The sequence below is a fragment of the Mauremys mutica genome, chromosome 10 (genome assembly GCF_020497125.1).
Source record: "Mauremys mutica isolate MM-2020 ecotype Southern chromosome 10, ASM2049712v1, whole genome shotgun sequence".
NCBI classification, from domain to species: Eukaryota; Metazoa; Chordata; order Testudines; family Geoemydidae; genus Mauremys; species Mauremys mutica.
In genome coordinates, this window is record NC_059081.1 from 34,499,172 (window position 1) to 34,527,052 (window position 27,881).

General features: G+C 40.3%; 1 protein-coding gene across 6 annotated transcripts in view; it reads right to left on the bottom strand.

Annotated features, from left to right (window-relative positions):
- Window positions 1-27,881, bottom strand: part of GRB14 (growth factor receptor bound protein 14) — a 128,768-nt gene that overhangs the window by 92,044 nt on the left and 8,843 nt on the right. The window contains exon 1 of one of the 6 annotated variants that reach the window (XM_045032931.1): window positions 1,844-2,058. The exons of 4 other annotated variants lie outside the window; for them this stretch is intronic. In XM_045032931.1, the coding sequence (XP_044888866.1) occupies window positions 1,844-2,001 (158 nt within the window). In that variant the 5' untranslated portion in view covers window positions 2,002-2,058. Of the gene's footprint in view, window positions 1-1,843; window positions 2,071-27,881 lie in introns of those variants that run through there. One more of the 6 variants, XR_006582730.1, reaches the window with a different exon arrangement.

Consider the following 27,881-nt stretch of genomic DNA (forward strand, 5'->3'; position numbering starts at 1 on the left):
TTTAATGGAAGGGGCCCCCGAAATTGCTTTTCCCCAGGCCCCCTGAATCCTCTGGGTGGCCCTGCATGAGTTTTTTCAGGGTCAGGTCCCAAGGTGATTCATAGCATGGAATTTCACATAGGAAAAATATTCCTTTCTGCCTGTAAGTTTGTCTTCTTTCCTTTAATGACTCCTTAATTAGCTATAAGACTCAGTATAGGGTCATGTTTTTAAACTCTAAATTTGTATTTATTTCAAATACCACCAGCCAGTACCTGTGAGAGTTTGAGCAGATTACCACTTCCATAATCATTTTTGCAAGATCACTTTTGCATTAATTTAAAAAATAAATAATTGTAACCAGCAAGACCTAAGCTTTTAGGATGCTGTGCACGCTATATTACACAATTTTCTGACATGTAAAATATAAGTTAGCACCTATTCTTCTAGGCAATAGAAATCAAAACACCATAAATCTTGATTTGATTTTGCAAGCATTCCTTCCACCGCCCCCAATTGGTGGGAGTTGAAGACAGGGGTTAATATTTAACCTCTTCATTACTGTATTAGTGTCATTCTATGGGTCAATTGTTAATTGGTATGATAAGAATATTTAGCCTCTTCCACATCATTAAATTACTTTTGAGGCTGCTTTTGTTTCTTGGAGTATTTAGAGAACATTAATTTACAGGGAATATATAGTGTTTAGCAGGAGTGGAAAGTATTGAGCTCACACTGTTTTGAGGTGTGGGAGAAGTTAATGTAGACAAACTATCAGACACTTCCTAAAAGCCTAACAGCTACTTTTCTTTTAATACAAGTTGAAATATCTTCCTTTTGAAACATGAGTTTAACGACTGGTGAAAGTACCTGGTACAAAAATCACTTCGAGTGGTTATAACTCTTACAGAAGCTGCTTTAATAGTAGATGTTCCTGGCAAAAGGAGTTCTCTTATCTTACAAGCTGATTGATTTCACTTTTAAAAAGTGTGGTGTATAATGTTGCCCAGAGCCTTGCCAGATCAAGTTCTGAAACTACAAAACAGCAATATTCATTATGTCCCAAAAAAATCAGTGGAATTTGATGGCTTGTGTGAAATATTTTGTTGCTGATAAGACTCAACTTTAAAACCTTTAAAAAAGTAAAATGTGGGTTAAAAGATCTTAAAGAAGAAATTAAAGAAGTGAAGACCTAAAACATTGCTACATAAAGGATAAAGGTCCCTATCCTGAAAAGACTTGTGCGTGTACTTTTTACTACTGTAAGTAGCTCCATTGATTTCAAAGAGACTACTCACAGCAGGAGTATGCTTAAGCGTTTGCAGGAGTGGGGACTAACATTATCTGTTCAGAGCCAATAAAAAAGGAGGTTTATTTTAATTGAAGAAAAAGATGCTTCCGCTACAGCACACCTCATATCTCTTTCCATTTCTAGCTACAGCTTCCTTATTCTGCCTTTGATGTGGCAAACCTTTGATAGTATTTTCCGAAAATTGTGCAAATAGTTTTTCTTCTGTTCCTGTCCGACCTCACCAGACATCAGACGTTTGCGATGGCTTCCTCTGGTTGGTTTTGATCAGGGTGTGTGGGGCGAGCCACACACACCACCTGGGTGTAAGTAGCATCAGAACAGGAGCGTCGCCTCGTGTAACCAACACACGTTCACCTCCGAGCCTTGTTTTCGCTTGGGAGCCTGCCCGCAAGACGCCGGTGAGGCTCTGGAGGGGAGACGGCGCGTTTCTGGGGCGGGATAACGCTTCTGCTCGATCCCGGGAACTTGGAGCCACCTGTAGCCACCCACGGAGCAGAGGGCCAGCCGGCATCCGTCCTGCAGAGCCGCTGCCCCCCACCCGTTCAGCCTTACCTGTCTGGCCCGGGCCGGGGCCCCGCAGGGGGGATGAGAGGAGCGCGCTGGGCTAGCCAGGGGGAAGGAGCCACGTCCCCGCTGCTCTCCTGGGAGGGAGCCGGCGTCCCGGCAGCCCTCCGTGCGCTCCTCGGCAAATCTGGCAGCGGGGCAGCCATCGCGGCGGCGCCTCTAAGGTGCCATCCTCCGGCTCAGCCCGAACGAGAGGCGCTGGCAGCAGCTGATCAGTCAGGCAGCAGCGTGAGTGCCGGCGGGCCGGACTTGTAGGGTGGGGACTGCGGGGGGGAGCGCGAGCGCCGCCCGGGCTGCAGCAGCCCCCCAAGCCCCTTCCCCAGCGATACGGGGAGCGCCCTGCGCTGCCGAGGCTCCCGCGCTAGGGGCCCCTGGGCGAGGCGGGCTCCCTAAACTCATTGCCCGCCCGCCCTACGCCAGCACAGCCGCACCCCCGGGGACCCCGTCAGCCGGGCAGCAGCCGAGCCCGGGAGGTGCCTGGGGACAAGGGCGGGCTGGAGAGCCCGGGCTTCAGGCTCCCTCCACTCCAGAGGGGGGACCCGCCGGGCGGGCAGCGGCTTATTGGGGTCACTCTCCAGCCGCGCCCCGCTACAGAAACAGAGACATTCACCCTTAACGCACCGGGGAGGGGGGCAGGTTTGTTCCCTCCCGGCACCTGACACGGGCGGTTCCTTGTGAGAGTCGCTGGCTCCCTGGCCAGCTGCAGCCCCTTGGGACAGTTAGCAATGGTTTGACTCCACCGCGGGTTGGGGCGCCAGGGGGCTAAGGGCCTGACCTAGCCTCAGGAAGCCTTTGAGTCAATTCCCACCTCTACTACCTACCTCCTATGGGATCTCCCTCCCTGGCCCCGTTCCCATCTGGAAAAAGAAAGTTAAAATATCTCCCCCCCCCCCCCAAGTTTAGTTTGTAAACTCCTGAGGCAGGGATCGTCTTTTCTATGCGCATAAACAGCCCCAGCCCAATAGGGGGCCAGGCATCCTTGGGACCTGTGAGTGCCCAGAGCCACAGTGGGGCTTAGTCTGGGATTTAGGCATCTGAGGCACTACTGTGAGCCAAAAAACCTCCACTCAGCTAAGTAGGGGCCCCAAATCACTAAGTGCTTGCTAACATTTCAGCTATAAAAGTTCCCTAGCCACCGACATTTCTGCCTCGGAGCATGCATATCTCAGGCACGCAACCAGCTGCTCATGTCATGCCTTCAGCCCAGCAGGAGCCTCAAACAATAGGAAGATAAGTGTTGTTCCACCTTTCTTTCATGCAGGGCCTGATCGAGTAACTCCACACAGGACTCACCCAGTAGTGGGGAGAAAGACATGATTCCTTGTCACTTTTAGCCCAGTGATTAGGGTATTAAACTAAGATATATGACATGCATCCGATGAAGTGGGTATTCACCCACTAAAGCTCATGCTCCAATATGTCTGTTAGTCTATAAGGTGCCACAAGACTCTGCTGCTTTTACAGATCCAGACTAACACGGCTACCCCTCTGATACTTAAGATATATGAGCGATCCTGGGTCCCCTGCCTGATGATGTGAAGGAATTTGAATAGGAGTTTCCCTCCTTTCGGGGGAGCACCCTAACCACAGAACTACCCGCTCCTGTTGAAACCAGTCTACTCTGTACAAATAATTAAATATGCATTGAGCCAGAAACACTGCAAATGACTTTATAGCCTAGTGGTTAGGACACCCACCTGAGTGGTGAATAACCCTTGTTCAAATTCCTTCTCATCAATCTCTTTATGGATCTGGACCATTAGTAATACACATCTTAAATGTTCCAAGTGCTTTACAAATCATTAACTAAACTTCCCAATATCTCTGTGAGATAGGAACATATTTTTACACATTGGAGAAGAAAGAAATGAGCAGATCTGGAAAAGGCAACACCCATGGGCCAAAACAATGAACTGATCCCAAGATGGGGTTTGGCCCTTACAGGAATGCAGAGACATGCAAAAAGAGATTATACATCCCAGCTGGAGGCTTGAGCGTGCTGGATGCATGTTCACACACATTCCTTGGGGCACATCTACTCAAAGATCTACACTACCCTGCCAGCTAACTCAGGCTTGTGGGGCTCAGAGTGAGGTGCTATTTAATTACAGTGTAGACACTCTGGCTTGGTCTACTGCTGGAATTCTGGGACCCTCCCTTCTCACAGGGTCCTGGAGCCCAGGCCGAAATGTCTACACAGCAATTAAATAGCCCATTAGCCTGATCCCAAGTCAGCAAGCATGGGCTAGCTGTGGGTTTTAATTGCAGTGTAGACATCCTCAAAGAGCATAAAGTCAAATTGTGAGTTGCACTTTTGGGGCAATATCCTCAGATTAGGAAGCCTAATTTAGACTCAGTTTTATATGCACAAAACTCAGATTAAAAACATGACAGTTTCCAAATTGTTTTTGGTCAACACTCAACTGACTACAACACAAAACATCCAAATCTCAGTTTAAGGAGAAAACTTTAACTGCACAGAACTGACTGGGTAAGATGCACTCATGCTAGTGAATATGAGAGAAAGTGTTTGTGAAAAGATTAGGGCCCACTCTAACTCCCAATGAAGTATGTAGAAGTACATAGAACTCTTCTGATGGTATTTCACTTAAAGAAAGTAAATGTTTTGAGACTAATGAGAAAACAAAAATAAAATGTTTCAGGATAATATGTGTTTTGCTGTTTCTAAGCTCACTGAAGAAATCCAGATATGGAGAATAACATTTTAATTATTAAGTGAGGATGTTCTAAAATAGGAACACCACCAGCAGTTTTCATTCTGTCTTAGTTACAGGTGATTTTGCATGAGGTTGATAAAACTAGGAATTCCTTGTGCTTGTCCTCTAGCAGTTCATTCTCTGTCACTCATACTATGGCAGTTGAAAAATTTGGGCTGATTAAGAATTCTTATATACTGACTTTTGCAAATGTATTCTGAATGTTATAACATCTAATGACTCATCATAATTGGCAGGTTGATGTAATGGTGTAAAAGGCTGGCAGGATTCTCCTCTGAGGAGAGACAGGGAAGAGCAGATTTATTTTTGCTGACTCACTGAGGCAGGTGTGACTCGTTAAACTCCACCCTGAATGTAAGGGGGAGGGAGAGAATATGGGGGGTATCAAAAGAAATAGCCTGTAGGTAGAAAAGTAGGATCTGGAGTAGATAGGAATCAAAAGTAGTAAATTTAGTCTGATGTTTATTACATAGATAAAGTTAAACTATAGAAAGAAGGTAACATCTAAACTTTCACAAAATCTGTAAAAAAAAATGTGTTGGAGCAGGAAAAGAACTAACACTATACACATGGTAAAGCTTTGATTTTATATATAGTAGTGCTATTAGCTAGATAATTTGTTTATATTCATCTTTTGTTAAAACAACTTTGAAAATTAAAGTATTGAAAATACATTAATAGTTTAAGCTTGTTCCAACACGCCAAACTTCAATTGAGTATTAATAGCTCACAGCAGCGCAAAAATCAGTTGTAGGAAAACCATAAACAAAGGGTTAATGCTATTGATATTCTGGTTCTAATTTAAAGGGCTTTAACAAGGAACTAGAAGAAATACATCTGACTTGCATTTTATGTAAAGCCTTCCCCCCCGCACTCCTTCTCATAGCCTTTGATACTACTTTGTACTTCTATTACCTTCCAGAGGACAATCTATTATGGAAATTTTGCAGATGAGGAAACTGCACAGGTAATATAAAATCAAACTCTCTTATTCTTCAAAACATACAACTACCTTTCCTGTCTCTTTTTATGTTCTTTGCATTCCACAAGAATGGAAAATGCTGCCTAAGCATCATTAAGGATAACCTGAACTATGAGTACTTCAATCAGAGGAATACACTAACATTCAAGAGTAACCTTCTTAAACCTACTTCACTGAACAAGTGCATTTAAAAAAAATGCTGAAAGTAGAATAAAAAGCAACTTGCTGCTTGAACTTCAAATCAAAATACAATTTCATCAGTTGCAAGGTCCTTACTGATACCTCATCCATTGCCCTCACATGACTTTACCATAAATGCTCCTATAAATTGCTCTGCTACATGTCTATCACTGAATTGGCCATTAGTATGTCTGCATCACTCCACTTCTTGTCTCTTCTTGGTTCTTGTTCTGCTAAGCAGATGTTTTGCCAAAACTAGGTCTGCAGACAACCTTCAATCCCCATCTCAGTAGCATTATAGCTTCCCCTTTCCTCTTTCATTTTCCATGATTCCATCACCAGAGTAGCAATAAGATGAACGCCTGAAAGCAATCAAAAACGAGGCTGCCCAAAAAACAACATGGTGAAGAGCTGTGGAAGCAGAGCTGAAAAACCTGGGGCACAGATGGGGAACCATTGAAAGACTTGCCAGAAACAGACGGAGTGGAGGAGTGTAGTCACTGCCCTAAACTCCAGAGGCGTAATAGGAACATGATGATGATTTCCTCTTTCATAACCGCCTATTGAGATCTGAGAGCAGGTGGGCACAAGCCCACCCATGTCTGAAGATCCCTCCCCCACCCTAAGGGGAGGAGCCACTGAACCCAGGCCTCAAATGATTCTGGTGGACAACTAATAAGAAACAGGGACAGGAGTGAGGTCATAGGGCCATAACCAGAGGGGGCCACTGAACGGAGAACCCCGGACAGGGTCCACTGTTCCTCAAAGGTGTCTAGGGAATCAGTGGACACAATCCAAAGGAACTCTGCCTGGATGCGTGATTGAATGGAGAAACAGAAATAGGCCCCACAGTCGCAGAGCACCTCCCTGTCCGCCATTCTCCTCCTGGTTTCCTCTTTCATAACCTGTAGCCTGTTTGTGGATACAAAATGTCAGTTGTAGATGTTGTGAAAAATCAAATTATTTTTTTTTAAATGTAACAGATTGAAGCTATTCAGAGTATGCAACTCACAATCAGAAGACTCCAAACTCTACAGCTCTCAGAAGTTTGTGTGCTATTCATGGCCAAACCAAATTGAATAATAGAACAAAGAAGTTGTATCTCTAATTAGCAGAGAGAAAACCTTCACAATTAGCATCAAAGGGAAGATTTAAAAACCAAGCATACCACCTAATGAGCTTGCAGGTAGAATAATTTCTTTTTTCTCTTATACTCCATGTAGCTGAGAACAAACTATACAGAATGAAATGGATTTTTTAATATAAAAGTTTCCAGCTGCAGGAGTGGAATTTATTACAGAATTAGGCCCTATCTTTCATCTGGATCTACTAGTGTGGTCTCCGGTGCCTGTGATTCTCCACAGATATCTCAGCGCAAGATTGAAACGTTAGGTAGACTATAGATACAGGAAAACAAAAGATACTGGCATGGATCATGCTGACAATGCTTCGTTCTTGGCTCTTTTACATAGACTATTGATTACATAAACCAGTGATTCATGCCTTCATCATCTCCCTGATGTATTGCAGCAATGAGATATACCTGGGCATAACTTTCTCCAGGGGTGGTCCTCAAGAACCATCACAAACCTCCTCTCTTTATGCTCCAAATGTAAGGCACATTTTTGTCCTGAACTTCTCCTACATTTAAAAAAACAAAAAAAAACACCTCACACCATACCAAAATGAGGCACTTTCTGAACACTCTTGTCCCTCTGGGGAGAGGGGGAGAGAACAAACAATACATGACAAATGTGTAGTCACTTTACTTAATGTACTACCAGAAGGTGCTCTGATATTGCTGTGATGAGTGCAGTATAAAAACTTAGGTTATTTAATCCCTACAGTGCCATAGTTATCCTTGTGGGGTGGTGGTGGTGGGGAGGTAACTAAAATGCCTAGGCCAATCAGAGCTGGCCTGCTTTGAATTTTTAATTTTTAAAAACGCTGTTACAATGAACATGTACAATATATTACTCAGTAAAAAGTTTCTTCTTCCTTCATGGGCACATGTGTAGTGATGGCCAAAATGTTGTTAGTAAGCCAGTGAATCTCAAGAAAATGTGCTGTGATACATCTGTGTTTTGTTTTAGTCAAGCATTTCACCATTTGGTTTGTACAGGTATGGGGTATGCCCTTAAAGCTTCAGTACAACATTTAAGAAGTATGGAAACAATATTCTCTACTTTTACTCTTCCATCTGAGGATCTCAAAGCACCATACAAAAATCTTAATTAAATTAAGCCTCACAATAACCCTGTGATGTATACAGTATCACTTCCGCTTTACAGATGGATAAATTGAAGCACAAGAAAGGTAAGTGTCTTGCCATGGTCACAGAGCCCAGATCTCCTGTCTTCCAATCCTGTGCTTTAACCACTAGTCCTCCTGAATTCAATTAAAATATTTAAAGGAGTGATCCAAATGCTCACTTAAAGGAAACAGATATCAGAATACCAGTAAAGCAAGCACAGTTAAAAGTCAAAGTCCACATTTTTAAACTTTCAGTTCATTAAAATACTTTGAATACAGATTAACTTTGCTCAGCTAACAATGCTTATCCTTGACTCTGACAGCCACGTATGATGTGTTGCACAGCATTGTTCTTTCCTTGTATTTACTTCTAGAAAGGCCATTACACAGCTTTGAAAATTATGTCCCATCTGCTTGGACAGTACTTCAACAGAGACAAAGTTGTTATATAAACATTGCCATAGCTACAAAAAGGCAGCTTCTTGGCAAATGGTACATAAATCTTTAAAAAGATATTTCTCTGTGTATTTGTGAAGAGTTTTGAGTAGTGTAGAATCACTGAGAATCCTGCACTACGCACAAAGTTAGAGCCCCATAACAAAATGCATAACTTTTTATTAAACACAGAAGCAACATTCCAAGGAATGGGATCAATACAGCCACTTTCATGTTTTCAGAAGCAGCTTCTAAGTAATGCCTACATTGCCCACATCATTGTAGTATTGCAGTGCTTCCCCTGGTTTAAAAATGCTCTCTCACTGGTCTGCTTCCAAGAGGCAAACTTAGAGGTCTCGTGGATGTATTTTAGTTCTTTTTAAAGAAATCAATAAGAATGAAGGGAAAGCTTGAGCAGAGGTGGCATTTGCATCCATCTCAAGCAGTGAGGTTAGCATTCATTCTTATTCCAGTAGCAAGTTCCATAGTTGTAGTCTTCCCATAGAATTTTGAACAACAGGCCAGGAACCTCCTCCTATTGCCTGAAAGTTTAATGGAACTTAGCTTTTATAGGAGGCTATAGTTCAATTCCATGCAGAACTTTGAATATTAGGACAGTGACCTTGGAGTCCATTAAATCAAATCAAGACTGGATGCCTTTCTGAAAGATATGCCTTAGTCAAACACAAGTTATTGGGCTCAACACAGGGTTACTGGGTAACATTTAATGGCTTGTATTACACAGAAGATCACAAAGATAATGTAATGGTCCCTTCTGTCCTTAAACTCTATGAATCTGTGAGGTAGACCTTGTGTTCAATGGAAACTTTATGCAGGGGGCAGCAGAGTGGGATGATGCATTCCTGGTTATCTGCATTGCTCAATAGGCAGCTTGCTATGATCTCATTAAACTACAATTTCCTCAGGATATGGAAGTTCCTTCCTAGTTACAGAGTTGCAATAGTCCAATCAAGTTTTACAAAATGCATAAATCATCCTAGCCAGGTCTGGGTTCAATAGGAACAGGTGCAATCTTCAGCCAGTCACAGATGGATTAAAAGTTTTTTGCTGCTGTAGCCACGTGCATGCAAAGTCTAAACAGATCTGTCCTGGCAGGCACTCACCACCAGATCTCCCTCTCATGACAAGATGCACCATTGCAAGGGCGTGCATGCGCCAATTTGGTTCTGTCACTGTCTTCTGGGTGACTTGACCCTCTGGCCAGGTCACACTTAAGTTCAAGCCCATTCTGGAGTAACAAAAGTCCAACTAAAAGTCCAAAGGTCCCAACACATGATCCTCCTGCCCTCTCTTGGGCTTTTCCTCAGCCATCCTCTGGGCTGAGTCTTCAGTCCCACTCTGAACTCACTAGACCACGTGTAGGGCTTTTGTGCCCCTTCCTTTGGGGCTGGTAGAGGAACCCAGTTGCACCCTTTGCTCTGGGTTCTGGTCCGGGACCCTGTGTTAAGGAGCTAGATCTGCTTCTTCAGATGTGCTGCTGTTTCCCTGGACCGCTTCCTACCTCTAAGCCCCTTGCACCATTTCCCATGAACTGGTGGTACACCCCATCACAGGACCCCAAGGCTTAGAATCTATTTGACCATGTGATGGCAGATGCCTTTGATGGAAGTGATTGTAATGGAGAGGAGGAGTTCTAGGCACTTTCCTTTTCTCACTAATATGACCTCACTCTTGTTTAGATTCAGCTGAATCCATTCACCCTTCACCTGGTGTGGATCTCACAAAAGCATTCAGAAAGCTTAGAGATGGTACTTGGAATAGGATGATGTGACACTTGGCAAGAAAGGGTTAAGCATCCTGTAGGATAACTGACCCAAATTCAACCCTTAGAGATATTTTGGTAGATAATGTTTGTGTTTTTTACATATATATTGTTAAAGGTTAACAGTGTAATCAAACAGTCCCTGTCTACGCTGTATTCTGTTAATTCAGAGATCAAAGACATCTTAACATTTAGATGAACTGTAAACATAGGATATCACTGTATCTCTTTGAAATGTATAGCAAATCACTTGAGAATGATGAAAAACAGGAAATTACCTTATGTTAATCTGTGTAATTACCAACAATTCTTAGGAAATTGATCTACTTCAAAAGTCCCCATGATTGCCTATTGTTTGCCAAAAGACTCTGACCTGTCAAGAGAAGGCCTGAATCTGTATAAAACCCCCTTTGGTCCTGATCCTTTTAATCTCAGATCTGCTTGATGCTTCATACAGGGGAAGCTTAAAACAAAGACTGAGGTCTCCAGCCCTAATCTGGAATCACCCTGAAAATGGACATTGGACTATAAACTATGAACTGATTCTGAAAGAACTCTTTGCAGCTACAAAGCTTACCACCTCTACTATGAATCTATATTCATGTCTGTATGTATACTGATCTTTTAACTAATACTCTTCTTTTTAAATAACTTTTAGTTTAGTTAATAAAAATTGAGTGTAAACGTGTATTTGGGTAAAATGTGCAATATTCATTAACCTGGGAGGTAATGTGTCTGATCCTTTGGGATTGGTAGAACTCTTTTATATGATGAATAATATTTTCAGTAATCCTCATCATATTTGACTTGGGTGTCTGAGTGGAGGCCTAGGGCTGGGTTACTTTAAGGGACTGTGTTGTTGGCTTCTGGGTAACCAGTGAGGTATTATAGAAGCTGTTTTGTGCTGGCTTGGTAAATCCAAGTATTGGAATATCCACCAGCTTTGGGGATTGTCTGCCCCATTCTTTGAAGTTCACCCTAATTGAGTATCTCATTTGGCTCCCCTGGGACTCCGGTCACAGATATCCAAACTAATTATACACAATAGAATATTAGGTGCAACAATATTACTCTTATCTGTTCCCCAGCATTCCTAGACAATCAAGATGATAGTTTACATGGACTCAAGCTTAAGCCCAGGTGAATACACTATGATGATTAATGCTTTAGTTATGGGACTAAAATAAAACTGTGCAAAGCATATGTCTACCAGTGGACAACAGCAAACAACAATATGTAACTTATAAATTAACTAGTGCAGTTGGACAAGTGCTATTTATAACAGCAATGTACTGCTGGTATCCTTTTAGCCTGTTTTTGGAACTCAATCTCTTCACAGAAAAACATCACTGCTGACATATACACCTTATGCATATCATACAAAAACATCATTAATGTGGAGGTCATATTGCAGGTGCTTAGCACTGCCCTATGCTCTTCATGCCCTTCCAGAACATTAGTTTAATTCCCAAACTCAAACATGGGCAAACCAGAGTTAAGGTCCCCTTCAAGAAGGTTAGTGGTACAGGAACAAAGATTGGAAAATGGAAATATAGAGCTAAGGTGACTCTTCCCACACAACAATCTTAACTCTGCCCTAAGTAGTCTGTTCCTCAGGGATATCAGAATACCTCACCCCTCCCTCAGGCTCTGCCAATCAGCAGAAAGTACACTCTGGATCAGTGGTGCCACACAAAACACAATCATAGTCTGTTGGACTGTGGGAATAGGGACATTCATTAGGAGCTGTTTTGGGCACCAAGAAAATGATAAGCTTGTTTAGGGCAGGGCAAGATACTGTTATATTCCCATTCCTTATTGGTATGTCCGCAGGGGCAGAGCCATGGTTGATATGGTGAATTTCAAGCCAATCTGAATGTAGCACTTTGAAAAACTGAGAAGCTGTGTTTCTATCCGGCTTCTGCATCAGAGAGTGCTTGCAGCAGACCACTTTATATAACCAGAATGAAAGTCTAAGAACTTTTTTAAAACCTTTCATCATAGGTCAGGTTTTCTAAGCCTATCATCATTTTTGTTGCTGTTCTCTGGATTCTTTCCAATTTGTCCACATCTTTCCTGAAGTGTGGTGCCCAGAATTGGACAGAGTACTCCTGTTGAGACCTCACCAGTGCTGAGTAGAGTGGGACAATTACCTCCTGTATCCTACATACAATACTCCTGTTAATACAACCCAGAATATTAACTTTTTTCACAACTGCATCACACTGTTGATTCATAGTCAATCTGTGATCTACTATAATCCCTAAATCCTTTTCAGCAGTATTACCACCAAACCAGCTACTCCTCATTTTGTATTTGTGCATTTGATTTTTTTCTTACTAAGTGAATACTGTCACGTCTTTTATTGAATTTCATCTTGCTGATTTCAAACTAATTTTTCCTATGTCTCAAGGTAATTTTGAATTCTAATCCTGCCATCTAAAGTGCTTTCAACCCCTCCCAGCTTGGTGTCATCTGCAAATATTATAAGCATATTTCCACTCCATTATCCAAGTCATTAATGAAAATATTGAATACTATTGGAACCAAGACTGACTGCTGGAAGACCCCATTAGATATGGTCTCCCAGTCTGACAGCAAACCATTGATGACTACTCTTTGAGTACAGTCTTTCAACCAGGTGTGCACACACCTTATAGTAATTTCATGGAGACCACATTTCCCAGGTTTGCTTATGAGAATATCATGTGGGATTGTATCAAAAGCCTTATTAAAATCAAGATACGACATCTACTGCTTCCCCCCCTATCCACTACGCCAGTGGATCAAAGAAGGAAATTAGGCTGGTTTGGCACGATTTGTCCTTGACAAATCCACACTGGCTGTTCCTTATAACCCTATTATCCTCTAGGTGCTTACAAATTGATTGTTTAATAAGTTGTTCTAGTTTCTTTTCAGATATTGAAACTAGGCTGATTGGTCTATAATTTCCCAGGTCGTCTTTGTTCTCCTTTTTAAAAATAGATACTATGTTTGCTGTTCTCCAGTCCTCTGTGACTTCAGTCACCCTCCATGAGTTCTCAAAGATCATTTCTAATGGTTCTGAGACTATCTCAGATAGCTCCTTAGATCCTCAGATACTCCCAAGGATGAATTTCAACAGGCTCTGCCAACTTGAATATATCAAATTTATCAAAATATTCTTTAACCTGTTCTTTCCCTATTTTGGCTTGCTTTCTTCCCCCTTGTTGTTAATATTAATTCGGTTGAGTGTCTTATGCCTATATTTTTCCCCCCAGCTCTGGGCTCAAAAAAACATTACAAGGATGAGAAACATTTAAAAGCTGGTCATTATCGGGGCGATGGATCTCCTGGCCCCTGGGATCCACCAAATCTATACTGGCCCTTGGTAGCACAGCATTTTTCAAATCAATATGCCTATGCATGTGCATCTTAGAGTACTTTCAAAAATTGGGTCTTAAACAGACAGCTCCACTGAATCTTAAAAATAGAGACGCCACTATTCCTCAAAAATAATAGAGCAAAACCAAACAAATACTTATCCAGATAGATAGTATTCCTAGAATACTGCCCCTTCTTTGCAATTTGTGATAACATATCTACCACCATCTTTAAAACATCATCTATTATTATCAAAGATACTTAGCGCACTCTGGTACAAGCTAATCCCCTGAGTTTGCCCAAGGGAGGTCATATAAGGTTGTCAACTCTTGCTCCCTCTCAATGGTTCTACCAGAGGGCAGATTTCAGGTGAATGTTGTATTCAAGAACCTTTGTTAAAGCATCTATTGCACATGTTGTTTTAAAATAAGAATGCTGACCCGGAGGGAAGGCAGCAGCACTGAGTTATTAATACAAGAATCTGTGTTTAGGAGCCACTTCTAACCCAACAAACTACCTAAGGTACTTTTATGACCCTCTACTACCACAGGATCTGTGCACCTCACACTCTTAAATGCATTTATCCTCACAACACACCTGTGAGGTCAGGAAATGCTATTATCCTCATTTTACATAAAGGGAACTTAGGCACAGAGAAACTAAAGGCCTGATTTTCAAAGGTATTTGGATGCCTACAAACATAGATAGGCACCTAGTGGGATATTCAAGTGTCTAGGCATGAGTTAGGCATTTTGAAAAATTTCACTAGGTGCCTGTTTACACCTTTAGGCACCCAAATATCTTTGAAAATCTGACCCTAAGTATGTGACCTTCCCAGAATCACAAAAATCAGAGAGAGAGAGTACAGAACTGAACCTTTGTCTGCTAAGTTCAAAACTAGTATCCTAACCACTGGACCTCCTCTCAACCATAATATACCTTATATACTTAAGTTTCTAAAGAAACAGAATCATAGATTCCTAGAAATGTAGGATGGGAAGGGGTCTGGATAGGTCATCTCATCCAGTCGCCTGCACTGAGGCAGGACTAAATATTATCTAGACCATCCCTGACAGGTGTTTGTCTAACCTGTTCTTAAAAATCTCCAGTGACTGAGATCCCACAATCTCCCTAGGTAATTGGTTCCATTGCTTAACTACCCTTACAGTTAGGAAGTTTTTCCTAATGTCCAGCCTAAATCTCCCTCGCTGAAATTTCAGCTCATTACTTCTTGTCCTGTCCTGAGAGGTTAAGGAGAACAATTTATTACCCTCCTCTTTATAACAACCTTGTACATACTTGAAGACTAATATGTCCATCCTCAATCTTCTTTTTCTCCAGACTGAACAAACACAATTTTTTCAATCTTTTCTCACAGGTCATGTTTTCTAGACCTTTTATCATTTTTGTTGGTGTCCTCTGCACTTCCTCCAGTTTGTCCATATCTTTCCTGAAGGTGCCCTAATCTGGACACAAAACTCCACTTGAAGCTCTTTCAGTGCTGACACTTCTCGTGTCTTGCTTACCACAAGCCTGATAATACATCCCAGAAGGAGTGCCTGCCTGGCCTCTTGGACTGGGTAGTTCCATGCTCTGAGCAAGGGTGAAGGTGGTACAGGTACTGTGGGGAAGTAGCCCAGGAAACATAGCAGCATAGTGAGAAGTTAGAGTCGCAGTATGAGGTTGCTATCTACAAGGTCCCTAGGTCAGGTCCCAGAGTAGTGGGTGGGCTGGGGTCCCCCCCCCACTTACCTCTAGGGAAATGGTAGGATTTGGACTGCAGTATTAATCCCCGGAATGGGGAAACATGGTCAGTGACACGGAAGGCGGGCTGAGTCACGAGGAGGAGGAGGAGGTTCCTGAGGCTGCGAGAGAGGCTGCAGGCAGACAACAGGACAGAGTGACAGTGTGAAAACCATGGACGGGAGGGTATAGGCCTGAAGATAATTCCCAGAGCAATCAGGAGTAGGCACCAGACCAGCAGCAGATGATGTGCTCCATGACAGGCCTATGAAAGGATCCTGAAGAGACCTCCTTCATAGTGCTCTTGTTTCAAATATTGCATAGGAAACCTGAATAGGATTCCTTATGTAATCTGCAAACTGTGCCTTTCCTTGTACTTTAATATAATGATCATTCACACAAATCTAGTTTTGTGATTTTTCTGAGGGTTATCTCAATATGGGTATCATATTGCTGTTTCTAATTTAAAACTATATAAAAACACCAAGTATAACAACAAAAATAAATAATTTAAAATCACTGTGTACAGGTTTCTAAGGCTGTGTCTACACTAGGGATTTTTTTCCTAAAATTCCCAGCTGTGGTGGGAGATTGACTCCCATCTGGTGCTATGTGGCTTTTGGCATTTTTACCTGCTCCTTAGGTCAGTGAAGATCCCTTAAATACAAACATCTAATTCATTACTGATCATTTTATCAGAAACATCAAGCTACCAAAATTCCACAGAGCTGTTGGATGATGCAGTAACAGATGCTGGAAAGGGGACAGTAAAGTGCAAGTTCTGCTGAGGTGAGGAATAAGAAATGCAGCCCCTCCCGCTAAGATTTTCACCTTAGCAACTTGTACCCTGGAATTGTGGGCTTCTGATGCCAAACGCTGCCACCCATTGAAAATAGGGAAGCAGTGGAGTAAAAATATATATACACAAGGAATACTAGTCTTGGCAGGCAGTGGTGCATAATTCTAGGGTTCTTGCGGTAGTGTTTAGTCTACCCTGCTACATAGTTTAAGCCTTGAATATAGCTAATTTTGAATTACTTAGATTTCCAATCTGGAAAGCAAAAAGGCAAATACAAAACTGGGATATCATCATATATGTGACTAGAACCACCACAGAAATGTTAGATCTTATCCATTAAGTTTCATTATTTGCTCTGCATCCTTTCCAGGCTGTTTAGGAATTGTTGGCCCCCAGTTTAGACAATGAAATCTTTGTTTCTAATTGTCTTGATTTTTACAGTGACAAATTTGTAAGTAAATTTATAGTCCAGGGTTTTTTTGGTGTTGTGTGAGTGATTACACAATAAATTGATGCTTATAGTTGGAGATATACCATCTCATAGAGCTGGATGGGACCCTGAAAAGTCATCAAGTCCAGCCCCCTGCCTTCACTGGCAGGACCAAGGGCTGATTTTGCCCCAGATCCCTAAGTGGCCCCCTCAAGGATTGAACTTACAACCCTAGCTTTAGCAGGCCAATGCTCAAACCACTGAGCTATCCATCCTCTTCCCCCTCCCCCCCCCCAATAATGTACAAGATATTTCTAAACAATTGTCTTTTACGTGGTGGCACTCCAACCTCTCCTGAAAAGTCCTACAAAGTTCCTCTCAGCAGAAAAAGAAGGGAAAACTGCTGCTGATTTTACAAATCCATAAACAATTTGTAAACACTTGAAATAAATAGAACTCAGGTGTTTGATGAATCTGACACATTTTGAAGCAGAAGGGTATTTTGACATCTGAGAGTTGGCAGGTTACTTTGTTTCTCTACTTTGTGAAACTCAATCTGCAGAGCCCTATTAACAAATTAATTGATATAGCCATATGCCATTGTACTTACAGGCACTCAATTATAACAAAAATCAACCCATTCATTTTTAAAAATTGTTTGACCTTGGTAAAATTATAGCAAATGCATCTCACATGCCCTTCTAATCAGCAGTCACGGTCTTGAGCTTTCATCTCATTAGTCAATAAGGGCCAACCCAAGTTGATCCTTGAACTGATACCTATAACTGATTCCCTCAGGAGCTGCACAAAGTGGTGTTTGAAACTCAGAAGTTGTCCCACTTCCCTCTGAGTCAGAGGGCAATTGGCAAAAACAAGGATTTAGCCTAAAGCTATGGGTCGTCATAGGTGCTGGAATGAGGGGTGCTGCAGCACCCTCTAACTTGAAGTGGTTTCCATCATATACAAGGTTTACAGTTTGGTTCAATGGCTCAGAGCACCCTCACTATACAAATTGTTCCAGCACCCTGAGGGTCACTGTATTGTTAAAGGTCCTAACCACTAAAGATTCTATGGTGTTTTTTGTTACCCAGAGCCTTGGCTAAATGCCAGTTCACATTTGACCACTCATAATGGTTTAAATTGGATATAGTGTAGCTGGAAGCATCAAGTCATTCACTACATTATATTACAAAGATAATACCTGTTCAGCAGTGGGCATGGGCCCAATTCTGCTATCAGTTACATCTTCAGATGATTTAATGGGGTTGCATGAGTATAAATGGGGGTGGGGGCAGAAACTGGCTCACTGTTTTATAATATCTTGGTGTCCCATTTTGAATAAAAAGCACCATTTAAATGTGAGACTTTCAACCCCTTTGTTTTCCAAAATGACATTAGAAGATAAGTATGTTCAGTCCATTTCATTAGCACAATTTCTTAAATTGGAGAAAACAATTAGTTAATAGGGAAATCTACTGAACAGTAGAATGTTTAAGATTGTTGCAACATGCCTGTTGTGTTTCAAGATGTACAGCACTGCTGTTTATAAGCATCACTTCAGGAATAATATGTATTCTACTTTCATAAATGCCAAGTTAGATATTAATATTTTACTTTATGCAAATTGAGGCTGAATTGAATTAACACAGTACAGTGTTTGAGAATCATATAAATGGAATAATTAAAATGATCAAAACAAAGCAGGAAAAGGATATTTTTAACAAAATTAATAGAAAGTTCTCCAAAAGTATATTCTTTTCTGTTCATTCTTTTTAATAAATGAATTAAGTCAACTGTAATAAGAAAAAGCGTCAATAGTATCTTTTACAGCTTCACAGCAAGGTAAGAATTTCTCTCTCATGTTTTGCTGTGAAAAATGAAAGCTCGAGTTGCAATTACTAAAGGTCTGAATTTGCATTTGTTTCAGCAATCCAGGCAAATAAGAGCTGCTATGGTTATGATTAGCATTATGCTAGAAGTCTCTGTTTACAGATCTTCTGACAAAGCTGTTGGTCAACTGCTTCTCTAGTTATCAAATTATCAGAGTGGATCAAAAGGAGCAGCAAATTACTATGGTAATGTGGTATATTCAATGAGGTGAAATTCCCCCCCACAATACGTTTAATAGATATCAACATGCACAAAGCAATCAGATTTTGTGCATGTCACCAAGTCTGGAAAAAGTGGAAGCAGAATGGAATTCAACCCCCTAGCCCACGGGTGGGCTACAACACAGCCCTCTGCAACTGGTTTGTATATTGACAGCTTCCAAGCTGCACTAAATGGGCCAGATCCTGGCCTACATTAGGGTAGCTTTGCACTACTCCATTATTGCACTTTGTATTGCTTCAAGTTGGCTCAGCTTGCTATGGGAGGAATTCTATCTGTGTAGAAGAATTCTTGGGTGATGTACAGTGGCTATAGCACCTCCTGCCCCAACATATAGACACAGCATCTGTTGCCAACTCAAGGTATGTAATCGGGCCAGCAGAGGTAACCAGAGTGTCCCTGCATCTCGGGAATTCCCAGCTACTCGAATGTCCCCTTGACATTGCACCAACACTTTTCTTTGCATAAACTATATTTTAACATATGAAGAATAGTTGTGTCTAGAGTTCAGAAAATTTTAGGTTATTCTTCCATTGTTTAGGATGCTGCGCATCTAAGGAAACAGAAATAGTTTCATAGATGCTGTAATATGATTTCATACTAGGATTCCATTATTCAGGGAGAAACAGAAAATAGATCAAATTGTTGATCCTTTGCAAACAGGCTTTCACCTACATTAACAGTTGGGTAAAACCAGAATGTAATGTTTGCTGTGCAATTTGTCACAGAAATGGAGGTTCAATTAGTCCCAATGACTTACTAAAGACATTTTAAACATAATGTCCAAATTTTGCTACATAAATTAAACATGATGTAATTGAGTGTAACATTAAGTGTCTTGTCACTGTTGATTCATGTGGAAATCACAGAAATTTCACTGATGATTATGCATTCATTTGATATTAATGTGGATGCCATATGTGCCTCCAGAAGGATTCTAGTTATTCAGCATGCAATAAGTTTTAAATTACCATTAAAAAAGACATCAAAAGGCAATCTCAAAATACTACCACAAAGGTAATTTCATTTAAAGAGTGCTAACGAAACATGTTCTGCATTAAAAATTTGAAATACAAAATAGGTTAATCATGAATCAGTAGAAATAATTCAGGAGAAAATACTGTTGAATTGCAAATCAGAATTAAAAAATATTTGAACAAAAGGTTTTTGTCCGTCTGTGCTAGACTTTTGGACATATATATTTTCAGGTGAAATGTACTTGCATGACAAGTACAATTTTCCATTCAACTGGTATGTAGCATTAAGGCAATACAGCATTTTGCTACTGGGAAAACATTCATTACTGAAACAAGTATAGTTGTCCAGATTCTCACTGCATCCATTTTCCATTGAAGGGGAGCAGATGGCCACAAGGAATCTGGCTGTGGCTCCCTATTTCTGAGATTGGCTCTTTGCCAGCCCCGATGTATGACAGTTGGTAACGGCTCCTAAGGGTTGAGTGACAGCTGAAAATAGCCGGAACACTGTTTTGCTCTGGCTACTCCATTTCCTGCCCCAGCGCACACTCTGTGCCATAGTCGGGTGGAGTGCTGTCATAGCCAGCTCTACACTAGCTGAGGATTTCCCCATGCTCCAAGAATGTTCATCTGGTTCGACACTGTCAGTTTCTATCCCCCTTGTATCTCCAGCGCAACACAAAGGATCTAGAGTACAGCAGCTCCCACTGCTGAAAATCTATTTAAATGTATTCTAGTCATGAAAGCTAAGTGGGAAAAATTCTAATGCACAGCTGATAAATCACAGTAGCAATGCCGTGGGAAAAAATAGATTAGATTTTATACTGAGAGTCCAGGCATAGTCTTTGCCTCTAAGGAAGGTGAGGGTTATGTATCAATGCATGAAGTAGGGTTAGGAAAATCTTCCTATCAGATTGGATTGGAAATTTGTGGGTAAAGCTGAAGAATTCTGGCTTTCTGACAGGATAATTTTTAGGTTTGTGTCCCAAGCAAATGGAAGTTTGTGCCATTGAAATGACTGCAAAAATCCATGACAAAACACAAAAGTTACAAGATGTGCTGTTGTAAAAAAATAATCGTGAAAAGAGGTGTGACTTGTTACTGTTGTTGTAAAATAACATTTTGGCCTGTCTAAAGTAAATGTTCTGTCACAGATACACACTTTTCCAATAACAGTGAAGGATTAGCCCAAATGATTTGCCTTGAGAAAATTTGTCCTCATCTCTGAATAAAGAGAAATGTTTCTTTGTGTGGTTAATTGCAAGCCCCCAATCATTTCACACATTAACCTCATTGCAACCTGCCTCTAATACAAGGGTGCTGATTTGTCTCTCCTCTTCTTTGCTCAGCTAAAAGTCCATTGTCATATTATTAGCATATTATTTTACACCAGGTATTCAAGAGATAGCCTTGCACCAATATGACAGGTGGTTGATAAGAAAAGAAGTGTGACCATCATTAGCCAGATCTTAAATTAAATCAGTATATAATACTTAGTGGAGCCCTAAGCCCAAAACTCTGCATAATCCTTTTCATCAGATCACACTTCCGTGCCAACATGACTCATGCCTGTTTTTGATGTACTTTGTCCAATGGTGTCAGGTATCAGAGGGGTAGCCGTATTTGTTGCTTTTTACGGATCCAGACTAAGAGTCCTGTGGCACCTTTTAGACTAACAGATGTATTGGTGCATAAGCTTTCCACAAAAGTTTATGCGCCAATATATCTGTTAGTCTATAAGGTGCCACAGGACTCTTTGTTGCTTTGTCCAATGGGTGAATTCAATATCTATGCCCATTAAAACTCTTGGACTCTTTGCTGAAACTGCCAATATGCATGATAAATGTGCCAAATGAAAATGTAGTTTAGACATGTTTCCACTAGGTACTGGACTGAGACCATTACCTCCTTTCATATAAACCACCAAGTAATCGTCAGCTTGTACTGATCATCAGGTATGAACTAGTGATCTAAAAGTGAAAGGATCTGTATCCCATCTCAATAAGCAACCCAAGGATCTGTATCATGTTCCCTGTTTGTTTTCCTCTTAAGTAAGGGAAAAGAAAATGGGTTTTCTGCTACTATAGATTTTATACACTGTAGACCATCACACCTTACAATTCAAACACAGAAGGGTGGTATCTCCCTACTTCTCAGCAAAGACAATGTCAGGCTGCTGCAGCCTCCTATTACTAAGACTTTAGTCTTTTTACACTATATCTAACAGTGTATGTCCTAGTATATGTATATGATGAAAAATTAAAACTAAAAGACAACTGTCAAAATAAATGAACAGAGTATAGCGTGTTGTGATATATTATCCTGGAGTTTTTAAATTTGCTAATTCACACATTATCAAGGTGCTAGTGGGCTGGATATGTAGGAATTTATAAAAACAAAAACTTTTAAAGCAATGTTTTCTATCCTTCACTGTTTTTGAAGTTATGCTGTGCAGCCTGAAAAGTCAGCTACATATTTTCATATACATCCCAATTGTATTTCATAAAATGCAGCCATAAATATAATCTAGTTCCCATGCAAATTAAGTAAATTCTGCACAAAAACTGAATTCTAATACAGCACTAAAAATCTTGTTTTGCTGCCAGGCAGAAAACAATTAGTTACAAGTAAAATGTACCTTATCCAGTATTTCTAGAACACCAACCACACCAAAAACTTCAGTTTCTATGGCACAGGATATCTCAAATGTATTATTTTATTTACACAGAAAAAATACTTGCACTTTTGCTAGAAAATTTGCAAGTATGATAAGACTAGTCACCAAATCTCTATAGATTGCTTTAACAGGGTTATTTTAGCAGCCTTATGCATTGTCTTATGGGAACATTAGCACAGCTCAGTATGTGTGTAAGCGTCTCATTTTAGGAAACAAAGCAAAACAGGACACGTAGCTACAGTATGAGTTTCAGAAGATAAAAACTCCAAAGACTGTTTGCAAACTTGAATGACAGTAAATATGGAGCAATGGGAAATTTCCATTTCCAGTTATTATTTTGCTTCACTTTGTTGAAATGCTCAAGGATTTGATATACATGGGAAAGCAAAAGTTTCCCACACTCCACCACCCACGCGAAAAACTCACTGAATAATAAGCACCAGAATAAATACAGTCACTGAAATTAATCTAAATCAGCAGGCTAAACAGACATTTTAAATTATGATACACACCTAAAAAAAAAATCTGCCCAGGAAGACACACAACTATGTGGTTCATGTCTTTCCCAGTTAAAGAGCTGAGGTCAGTTTAAAAATCTTTTAAAAATAATTTTCTTTCCCTGGGTTAGTTAACCCTTGAGATAGTTAAACTAATCTTGGAAGATTTAATTGTTTACTTGTCTACTTTTAGTACTTTAGTTTAGTTCTGATAATTATAGCTGTGATGAAATATTTAAGTCGTGCACATTATAAGGGCATGTTTACAACCAACCAACGTTTTCACTGACATTTTAAACCAATTGTGAAAGTTTCTATTTTAAACATTTTATATGTTTATTTTTAAATGAGACCTGATTTTGAGTCTAAATTCCCGGCCAAAGAACTTTAACGTGGAAGTTACAGAAAGCTTTTTTATCTGAGAAGCAACAAAACAGAAGGAAAGGGTGTTATAAGAGAGTGGGAAGAATTAATGTTAATGCAAGTCCCATCTACTCAATCATCCAGTCCTTGCATTTTTAAATAATTTAATTTTTAAAATTGCCTTTATTTGTAAAATGAATCCTTTAGCAGACACACAGACTCCATTCTCTGTTCCACTGGTAGTTTAAATATTCCCTTTCCAATACATATTAGTTCTAACACATTTCTTGACTCCTAAGAATGTTCCATATCACATATACACAACCCCCACTGAAGAAATTCATAATAAAACAGATGTAGACTGGGAGGCACAATGCTGAGAAGCATATCAAATCTCTGCTTGGGTGTTTATTGTGTAATACTTAAAGAAAGTGACTTCCAAGGGTGCATACTGAAACATTGGCAGAGGTGACTGCATTGTTACAAAGCACATAGAATCAATTGCATACTTTCACGCTGGTTTCAGCAGGGGCAAGTAAAATGACTGAGAAATAGTGAGAGAATCTGGAAGGATTCATCAGCATGAGAGTGCAAAGGATTCACAAAAGGGCTGTCAATCAATTAAATTAATTGTGATTAATCATGTGATTAAAAAAATTAATCATGATTAATAGTGCTCTTAAACAATAATAGAATATAATTTATTTAAATATTTTTTGATGTTTTCTACATTTTCCAATATATTGATTTCTATTACAACACAGAATACAAAGTGTACAGTGCTCACTTTTTTTTATTACAAATATTTTCACAGTAAAAAAGTAAAGAAATAGTATTTTTCAATTAATCTAGAACACGTACTGTAGTGCAATCTCTTTATCATGAAAGTTGAACTTACAAATGTAGAATTATGTACAAAAAAACCTGCATTCAAAAACAAAACAATGTAAAACTTTAGCACCTGCAAGTCCACTCAGTCCTACTTCAAGCCAATCGCTCTGACAAACAAGTTTGGTTACAATTTGCAGGCGATAATGTTGCCTGCTTCTTGTTTACAGTGTCACCTGAAAGTGAGAACAGGAGTTTGCATGGCACTGATGTAGACGGTGTCACAAGATATTTACGTGCCATACGCAGTAAAGATTCATATGTCCCCTCATGCTTCAACCACCTTTCCAGAGGACATGCATCCATGCTGATGATGGGTTTTGCTTGATAACGATCCAAAGCAGAGCGGACCAATGTATGTTCATTTTCATCATGTGAGTCAAATGCCACCAGCAGGTTGGTTTTTTTTTTAATGGTTCAGGTTCTGCAGTTTCCCCATCAGAGTGTTGCTCTTTTAAGACTTCTGAAAGCATGCTCCACATCCTGTTCCTCTCAGATTTTGGAAGGCACTTTAGATTCTTAAACCTTGGGTTGAGTGCTGTAGCTATCTTTAGAAATCTCACATTGGTACCTTTGCGTTTTGTCAAATCTGCAGTGAAAGTGTTCTTAAAATGAACAACACGTTGGGTCATCATTCGAGACTGGTATAACATGAAATATATGGCAGAATGCGGGCAAAACACAGAGTAGGAGACACACAATTCTCCCCCAAGGAGTTCAGTCACAAATTTAATTAACGCATTATTTTTTTAATGAGCGTCAACAGCATGGAAGCATGCCTTCTGGAATGGTGGCCAAAGCACGAAGGGGCATATGAATGTTTAGCACACCTGGCAGGTAAACACCTTGCAATGCCAGCTACAAAAGTGCCATGCTGTCATAAATAAACAGATCAGGGTTAAGGTCCCTTTTTACCTGTAAAGGGTTAACATATAGTACCTGGTGACCACCTGACCAGAGAACCAATCAGAGACGAGATAATTTCAAATCTCTGTGGAGGGAAGCCTTTGTCTGTGTTCCTTGTTTGCTCAGAACTCTTTTTGGCTCTAAGAGAGGACAGTCATGTCTCCAAGTTCTCCTGGAGTAGTTTCTACTAATTAATAGTGAGTATTAATTAGAAAGGCGAATTAGTCTTATGATTTGATTTCTATATTTGCAATTGTGTGTTTGCTAAAGGAAATGCTTTATTCCTGTTTGCTGATATTGCTTTTACTGAGAAAGGGGGAGGGGGAATTCTCTCCAGAGATTGATAAGGTTATCCCCTATGAGTGTCCAGCTTAGGCTCATAGAGATTCTGTATTTTCTTTTTGTTCTCTTAATAAATTCTTTTCTTTTCTTTGGACTTGGTTAATTCCTTCTCTTGTGGAAATTCAGGGGAAGGGGAGGGGGGAAGAGACAGTTCCTCCTGGGTTTGATTCAAGCAGTTTGAATCAGGTATCTCTTTCCAGGACTAGGGAAGGGGAGGGGGAAGTGAGTCCCTCTTTGTGTTGAGTCAAGGATTTGACTCGGTGTATATCTCTCCAAAGTGGCTAGGAGAGAGAGAGGGGGGAAGTGGGCTGCTTCCCTGTGTGTAGAGATTCAAGGGGTTTGAATCTGGGTTCCCCAGGGGAAGCTTGGGGGACAGGCAGTGTGTCAGACACTTTAACCTGACTGGTGGCAGCGAAGGAGACCTACCCTAGGATTTTAGGGTGGGGGAATACATGCTGGTCCTCAACTTGAAACCCCCTAGTTTCAAGTGAGGGTGCAGACCATGACACATGCGAACTCCTGTTCTCACTTTCAGGTGACATTGTAAATAAGAAGATGGCAGCATTATCTCCCAAAAAAGTAAACAAACTTGTTTCTCTTGGCGATTGGCTGAACAAGAAGTAGGACTGAGTAGACATGTAGGTGCTAAAGCTTTAAATTGTTTTGTTTTTGAGTGCAGTTATGTAACAAAAAAGTACATTTGTAAGTTGCACTTTCAAGATAAAAGAGATTGTACTACAGTACTTTTATGAAGTGAATTAAAAAATTTTGTTTATCATTTTTACAGTGCAAATATTTGTGATAAAAGTGAGCACTGTACACTATTTATTCTATGTTGTAACTGAAATCAATATATATGAAAATGTAGAAAAACATCCAAAATATTTAATACATTTCAATTGGTATTCTATTGTTTAACAGTGCAATTAAAACTGTGATTAATTGCAATTAATTTTTTGAATTAATCACGTGAGTTAACTGATTAATCGACTGCCCTAATAATTATATATTGTAAAGCATTTGGGCATCCTTCACACTTAAAGGTGTCATGACACCTTATCCATGTGTGACTGTTCAACATTTAATTCAATGTGAGATTCAAAAGTGAAAAATAACTAAATATAGGCGTTAGAACTTTAAAAGCGCTGGTCCCTACAGTGTCTCATTCTCTGATTATAGCAAAATGTAGAAGTAGAATCCTGCACTGACAATCATTTTACTATTTTTGTAGTTTAGCTCAATTTCTCTCTTTTCTCCCCCCCCTCCTCCCCAAGACTGAGGAAGATTTTAATGTGCACTGCTTGGTACATGACACATTCCTGTCTCCACAGTAAAATACTATTCCACAGATTTATAATGTGCATAATCCAATGCTGCTGGTTATTCAGCTGAAATGTGGGTGGAAGACTACTGCTTATAGGTAAGGAGAACAGACTATTAGATCAAGATCTAGATACACAGGACCAGATTTTCAAAGATATCTAGGTGCCTGAAGATGCAGCTAAGCACACATATTGGATTCTTTAGTCCCCTTGAAATCAGTAGAAGTTAGATTAGGTGCTTTTGAATAACTCAGAAGGTGCCTGTTTGCCTATTTAGACACCTAACTGCTTTTTGAAAATCTGCCCCTTAGTTCATATTTAGCACTTAAATATAAGACCTGATTTTCAGAGATGCTCAGCCTGCAGCAGCTGCCATTAACTCTAATAGGAACTGTTGGGTGCACTTGAGAATTAGGTAGCTTATTGAGGTGCCTAAATAAGAATTTAGGAGCCCAAATTTAGACACTCACTTTTGAAATCTTGGTCTTCCCTCTTCTCTAATGATTAGAGGAGGTAAGTGGTCTGCCACTGCGTTGGTTTCTCTGGTTGACCTCAGTTATTTTGGCTGTAAAAGCTTGTGATCATGCTCCCTGTGGTCCTCTGATATATTTCTAAGTGAGATCCTGGAGTCACTATTAAAACTCATGAACAAAGAGGAATGGCTCACATTCCCACAAGACAAGAAAAAATTCTGGTTTTAGGCTAGTCACTGCTTTACTTCAATCTCCTGCTGAACCCATAGTGCCTGCTGTCACGGTGATCATTCAAAGACTATAGGTAAGAATCCCAAGTAGTCTTCCTCACCAATCCCCTCAGAACACCTTTTGCGAATGACCAGAGACAAATGCTTCTGAAAGAAGCATGAAGATCATTCGTTGAAAGAATGGTAAATTAACATCTGTTTCACATGACAAATATTGACAGAACAGTTATTAAAACTACACACATATGACAAAGTCATTTATGTGATCAGTCTAGCAGTAAATGTCACTGGCCATATCTGTATAGTCACATTGGCTGTTGTCTTGTGTTACTACCAAGACAACAGCCAATAAAACAATTCTAATGATCTGTGGTGGGGCGTCTGTCCCACACTGGCAGAAGAGGGGTTAAAGCAGCCCAGGAGAGGCTGCACAGGAAGCCAATTAGGAAAGGGCTTGTAGAGACAGCCAGTCGGGAAAAGGCAGAGAGACAGCCAATCAGGGCCAGGCTGGGCCATATAAGAAAAGCTGATGAACA